We start from the raw sequence: 7,398 nt of genomic DNA on the forward strand, positions 1-7,398 counted from the left end.
TGGAAGGCATTCTTGCTAAATTGGGTGGGGGTAATGTGTTCACCAAGACTGACTTAAAAAAACAGCTGCCTCCAGTTACCATTGGATGCCGAATCCCGTGACATCATACTGATCAACACACCCTTCAGACTCCATCAATACAAGAGACTCCTCTTCGGCATGCTAGTGCACCAGCTACTTTTCAAAGATAATTGGACCAGCAGATATGGGATGTCCCAGGCACCGCCAATTATTATCTACATCTACATTTATACTCCGCAAGCCACCCAACGGTGTGTGGCGGAGGGCACTTTACGAGCCAGTGTCATTACCTCCCTTTTCTGTTCCAGTCGCGTATGGGTCGCGGGAAGAACGACTGTCTGAAAGCCTCCGTGCGCGCTCGAATCTCTCTAATTTTACATTCGTGATCTCCTCGGGAGGTATAAGTAGGGGGAAGCAATATATTCGATACCTCGTCCAGAAACGCACCCTCTCGAAACCTGGCGAGCAAGCTACACCGCGATGCAGAGCGCCTCTCTTGCAGAGTCTGCCACTTGAGTTTGCTAAACATCTCCGTAACGCTATCACGGTTACCAAATAACTCTGTGACGAAACGCGCCGCTCTTCTTTGGATCTTCTCTATCTCCTCCGTCAACCCGATCTGGTATAGATCCCACACTGATGAGCAATACTCAAGTATAGGTCGAACGAGTGTTTTGTAAGCCACCTCCTTTGTTGATGGACTACATTTTCTAAGGACTCTCCCAATGAACCTCAACCTGGTACCTGCCTTACCAACAATTAATTTTATATGATCATTCCACTTCAAATCATTCCGCACGCATACTCCCAGATATTTTACAGAAGTAACTGCTACCAGTGTTTGTTCCGCTATCATATAATCATACAATAAAGGATCCTTCTTTCTATGTATTCGCAATACATTACATTTGTCTATGTTAAGGGTCAGTTGCCACTCCCTGCACCAAGTGCCTATCCGCTGCAGATCTTCCTGCATTTCGCTACAATTTTCTAATGCTACAACTTCTCTGTATACTACAGCATCATCTGCCCGCGAAAAGCCGCATGGAACTTCCGATACTATCTACTAGGTCATTTATATATATTGTGAAAAGCAATGATCCCATAACACTCCCCTGTGGCACGCCAGAGGTTACTTTAACGTCTGTAGACGTCTCTCCATTGATAACAACATGCTGTGTTCTGTTTGCTAAAAACATGACATTCTGGTAGCAAGTCACTCTGCGGAAGATTTAGCCAAGGGCTTCGACGCACTGTTTGTATGGTTGACCATGTCCAGCTCCGTTGTAACTAACAAAAGTGTGTCTTTTTTGTGCAACAAGTCGAATACTTAGGCCAGATATTCAATGTATAGGGAATTCGACCCACACCCCATTATGTGAGTGCTATCCAACGTCTGCCGACGCCAAAATACAGCTCTTAACTCAAAGCCATCTGAGGACATTTGAACTACTACCGCTGTTTTCGTCCTCATGTGGTGGTCTTGGCAGGACCACTTCATCATCTCCTTTACAAAAATGTAGAGTGGAAGTAGGCACTCCGACAGGTCCTCTTCCACCCCACCTGCCTTACCGGCTATCTTCCCTCAAAACCTTGATTCCTGCTGCCAATGCATCAAACTATGGCATAGGGGCAGTACTCTCACATGCAATTGACAGAGTGGAGAGGCCAACTGCTTTTGTGTCAAAAGCTTTGTCACTGGCTCAACAGAGCCACAGCCAAATCGAGAAGGAAACATTGGCCATTATCTTTGATATCAAAATGTTTCACGATTATGTGTACAGTCGACAGTTCATACTACTCACAGACTGCAAGCTACTCCTGCCCTTACTGAAGTTCACCACGCCAATCCCCACCACAACGGCTCACAGGATCCAGTGCTGGGCTCTCTTTCCTTCTGCGTACATGTACGACATTCACTTTTGGTCCATAGCTCACTATGCTAACGCACAACTTCCTTCCAGGGTGCCCATTGGTCAAGGCCCAAACGTCAACTCCAACCAGGAGGTTTGCTGCCAGCTGGACTTAGATGCTGAAAACGCCATGTTCTGGCTCTCATTGGACGTTACCCTCATCTGACAGCACACTGCCCCCGACTTGCTTCTGCATAACATCTTGTAGTTCATCAAACATGGTACTCCCACTAATCAGAAGATGCTGTCACTTCCAGGCCTGCAAGCCTTCTAACCCAGACACCAGGAGCTCTCTGTGGTCAACAGCATCATCCTCAGACAGGGGAACGACAGCAGGATGCAAGGTGTCGTCTCTCGTGCGTTCAAGATCGTATCCTTGCCCTTCTTCATGAGATGCACTGGGAGGGTGATGCTAAACAGACACCTTGCGCACCAACATATCTATTGGAGGGGCACATACTTTGCTATCACACCTATGATGGCTGCCTGTTCTACATGACAAAACAAACAGGTTTCATCGGCTCGTCCTTGTTTTCCATGGCCCACCACCTCCAACCTGTGGTCCCAACTCCATCTCTACTTTGCTGGCCCCCTTCCTCAGTGTCTATGATGTATGATTGTCAATGCAGGTATTGGTTTTCCTTGTGTTACCCATATGTCCTCCACATCTTCTGCGCATACCAACAAAGCTCTGACCCACATTTTTTTCCCTAGAAGGTCTCCCAGAAAATCTGGTTACTGAAGTGGTCTTCAATTCACTTCTTCCTAACTTTTGCACAACCAATGGCATCACTTTAGACCACATTGCGCCTTTGCATCCAGCCTATAATGTCATAGAGGAATAATATGTCCACACATTTAAGACATAAATGTCCAAAATTTGTCATCACCAGCCCCTTGATGACACCCTTACTCTTTTCCTCGCCTTGTGCAGGGCCACAGTGCAAGACAGCTCCTCTTCAGCCGAACAGCTCCATAAACATCCTCATTCTTCCTCTCTTTCTATGCTACACCCTCGAGAACACAGGCATCACCCCACCTGCTCGAGCAGACATCACTTCTCTTTACACAATGATGTGTGGTTCATGGCATTTGGGTGTGGTCAACCGCTCTGTTGTCCTCCTGCCATGGTTGCAGCAATCCTGGGACGTGTTTTGCTAGAGATACAGCTACAGGATGGATTCTGCTGCAGATGTCAAATGGTTCAAATGGCTCTGAGCACTATGGGACTTAACAAATGAGGTCATCAGTCCCCTAGAACTTAGAACTACTTAAAACTAACTAACTCAAGAACATCACACACATCCGTGCCTGAGGCAGGATTCGAACCTGCAACCATAGCAGTCGTGCGGTTCCAGACTGAAGCGCCTAGAACTGCTCGGCCACAATGGCCGGGGCAGATGTCAGGTCAGCCAGGTACACCCAAGTTGCAGACTCCTTTCACGGTCAGGCGTGCTGACTTAATTCTCTGTTCCAGACACCCAGTCCGAGGTAGCTCCCGAAGACGACCACAATATGGAAGAACCCACTCCTACACTGCAGTGCCAGACATCACAGGTGACTACTTCTGTGTGGGTGGGTCCCATCCCATACGCCCCAACCAGATCAGCTGATGATATCCCCAGCATCACCATCACTGAACCTGACGCCTTTCTTCAACTCTCCTCCACCGTTTTGGGGGGAAAAGAGGAATGGCGTTTGCCCTAGCACCACACCGCCAGAATAGCATGGTGGTTGGTCTACCACTTGACATTTGCAGCACGCCTGTAGCCGCAGGCGAGTGTTTGACAAAGCGAGGACACGCGCATACCACCAACTTCATTTGCAGAGAATGCCACACTACATTACACTTCCACAAACACATTGTGGTGCCAATAGGAATTCTGTATCCATCCTCCGCCAGCATATTTAGGGCTGTGCTGGCGGCTCCGCAAGCTACTTCCCTGCAGTCAGTTTCCTGATGCCTGACGACCACACAGCCCATCACCACCAGGCCTGTCCCTCATCAGCCTGCTCTACTAGTACGCCGTGCTGCTGGAAGTGCGTTACCTCATTAGTGTTTGATTTTGGTTGAAATGATCGGTTCCCTTGTCTCCAGCTGTAGTAGCGAACTTTAAGTTTACAAAAGCACTTTATGTGCCAATGTAATTCAAACTTCTCCTTATATGCCGAGAAAGGAAATATTTCGTTGAACAGTCTTAATTTTTCTATTGGATGTCTCCACTAGTAGAATGCCAACCGGGCAGTGATTAGTATCCAGAGTAACGATCCAAGAATTAATTAACTGCAATAATTGGAAGAGGCTATTTTGTTTCGTTTACACTTTTGCAGAGGAGGAAGTTTTGGCAACTCGATCTTCCACTTGTTCGTTTTTGGTACTGAGATAAACCTTTACTATCCAATTTGTGCCTCAGAAATTCAGAACTGAAACTTACGAATAAAATATATTTTTTTCTGGATATTCATGTGTTATTGCTGGAGTGCCACCAAGCGAGAAATTACAACTTGTCCGTCGCAGCTGCGAGTTTGCAAAAGATATTAACCAACCGTCTAATTTCGATGACAGAAAATTGAACCCTTACAGGAAATGCAAGATGTCCTGTGTCCAAAACGAAATGGAACTGCCTGTTGTCCCACATTTTTAACAAGATTTTGGGGAGATATTTTTAATGTGTCAAAGGGGTGGCTGGTTCACTCAAATTTTTTCGTAAGTGGTCAGCCAGTCTCATTTCCCTGTGCTGTTCTTTTAGCTCTTTTGTGGTTTGTTTTCCCTCTTTTACTTTCTTGATTAGCTATCTTGCCTCATCATTTGTTTTAGTGCATGTGAGAGTGCCTGTGCGATAGCCATTGTGTGGTCGTTTCGTGTGCATGCGTGTACGACAGTTTTCGTTCTTATCCACCTTTGTTTGTTTTCATCGATGTCAGGGCGTTGAAAACCTCGCCATTGGGCGCCCATACGTTCCCAAACTACAAACAGGAGGGGAGTCAATACACTGAAATCCATACCATTATAAAAATGGATGTACATGTGTATGTATGTATGTAGATATGCACCACACCTCCTCCTAAACCATTGGACCGATTTCAGCTAAACTTGGTATACATATCGCTTACTGTGTGGAAAGAATCAGTGTGGGGTAAGAACCACCCACCTATTAAACGGGTGGGGGTGAAAAAGCAATGTGTCCCACGATGCCTGAATACCTATACTTTTGTCACCCAATACCTGTGAATGAAAGCATTTAGAACCTTGCAACAAACTTTACACATAATTTCAAACCTTTATGAAAATTTATCCCGATGACCCCCACAAAATTATGAAACTAAAAAGATTATCGCTAACTACATTTTCGCTGTTCATGCATTAAAACTGCCGCATGAAGCACGAAATGTTAGCTTATTACTTTCTTACTGCCATGTGTTTTCGCAACAATTTCCTCAGACAATATTCAGATATACCAGTGAATGTACCAGCAAAATTATGACATTGTATGACACTTAGTTCAGGAGTTATGACGTCCTAAACAGTGAGCTGCGTGAAAAACTTCCGCATCATACAAGACGTTTAAATTTATTACTTCATTGATACTGACTCTATTTGCAACACTTTTCACAGACAGTATGCACATCTACCACTGAATGTACCTTCGATGAACGACACATGCATTATTCGGAAGATATGACGTCATAAACACTGAGATGCGTCGAGAACTGGCGCATCATGACCTTACAATTTATTACTTCTTTACTGCTTACTCTATTCAAAACAGATTTCACAGACAGTATCCATTTATGCCACTGGATGTATCTGCAAAATTGTATGATTGTAAATCACGTAGTTCACCAGATACGAAGTCATAAAAACTGAGCTGCGTGAAAATGACACTGCAGGGCGAAATCAGCTAGTTGTACAGGTGGAATGTGTGTGCAAATACGTGCGAAATATGTTAATTGCATGTGAAATATATTTGAAATTTGTGAACATGGGCAAAGCCAAGGGTAAAAAGCTCATCCTAAACTCCTGGAACGGTTTGAACCAAATATGGTACAGATACTAGTTAGGATCTGGAAAGAAATACAGTGGTGGTGAAGAACCACTAGCTCCTTATGGGGGTGAGCGTGATAACACGGAGAGAGAATTGGGGGAAGGAGATGGACAGACAGCGAGGCTCTAGGAGAAGACAGAGATAGGAGGGATGGGGAGGTGGACAGAGAGAGGAGGAGGAGGAACTGGAGAGATAAATGGAAGAAAGGAGATGGACAAAGGAAAGAAAGAGGAGAAGATGGACAAGACAAGGAAAGGGAGAGACTGGCAGAAAGGTGAGGATGAAGAGATGTAGAGAGAGATGGGGGACGAGGTAATGGACCAAGAAAGGAAAGAGGGAGGGACAGAGAGAGAAGGGAGAGGAGGAGGAGGTGGACAGAGAAGTGAAAGAGCAGGAGATGAACAGGGAGAGGAGGGAGAAGCAGATGGACATAGAGGTTGGGGAAGAGAAGATGGACAGAGGGGGAGGTGGAGATGGACAAAGAGAGAGAGGAGAAGAAGGTGTAATTAGAGGGGGAGGAGCAGATGTATAGAGTGAGAAGGAGCAGGTAGACAGATGTGGGAAGAAGCAGATGGACAGAAAGAGGGACAGGAGCAGATGGACAGAGAAAGGGACAGGAGGAAATGGACAGAGAGTGGAAGATGGGGGAGGTCGAGAAAGAGAGGGGGAGGACGAGATGGGCAGAGAGTGGGGGTTGAAAGGGCTGGACAGTGAGAGGGGATGGACACAGAGGGCCTGAAGGAGGAGGCAGTCAGGGAGAGGGGGAACAAGGAGATGGACTACTAGAAAGTTGGAGTAAATACACCCCCGGGCAATGCCGGTACTCAGCTAGTAAGTAAATAAAATGAAATAAACAACTTAGAATTACGGTTCCACGAATATGGAAATTGTAAGTAAGGACGAAGAGGACCACCTCAACTGGAGAGCCGTGCCGTGCTGTCAGGATTTCGCTGGGCGGAGAGGCGACGACGGTGCGCGCCGAGTTCCTGGAGGCGGAGGCGCGCGACGTGCGCGTGTCGGTGGCGCAGGCGGCGGAGGACACGGCGCGCCTCGAGGTGGTGTGCGCGCGGGAGACGGAGCGCGTGCGCCTGCTGTACGAGCACGCCATCGGCATCCCGCTCTGCGACCCGGACGCACAGGGCAGCGCCGCCGCCGCCGCCGCCGCCGCTGCCGCCGCCTTCGGCGAGGGCCGCATCTCACTATAACCACACCCTCATCCACCGTCATTACCTTCCAGAAATTTGTTCAGTAAACACTGCCAGCAGTGTACATCTTAATTGTCTTACTTTGATATTCGGCCACCCGTACTGTGTATTCGATGCCCCACATATCGTCTTCCGTGCAACCACAATATTGGCTGCTAATAGCAACGAGGCGAGGGACTGGAGGTATCCGGTGGTGAGCACAGCGTGAGGTTA

The 7,398-nt window shown here is 47.0% G+C and overlaps 1 protein-coding gene across 1 annotated transcript in view; it reads left to right on the forward strand.

Annotated features, from left to right (window-relative positions):
• LOC126260574 (uncharacterized) overlaps positions 1-7,185 on the forward strand; it is a 105,570-nt gene extending 98,385 nt beyond the window's left edge. The window contains exon 7 of the mRNA XM_049957910.1: positions 6,924-7,185. Within this exon, the coding sequence (XP_049813867.1) occupies positions 6,924-7,185 (262 nt within the window). The remainder of the gene's footprint in view (positions 1-6,923) is intronic.
• The last annotated feature ends 213 nt before the right edge of the window (positions 7,186-7,398 follow it).

Source organism: Schistocerca nitens, chromosome 5 (genome assembly GCF_023898315.1).
Source record: "Schistocerca nitens isolate TAMUIC-IGC-003100 chromosome 5, iqSchNite1.1, whole genome shotgun sequence".
Classification (NCBI taxonomy): Eukaryota; Metazoa; Arthropoda; class Insecta; order Orthoptera; family Acrididae; genus Schistocerca; species Schistocerca nitens.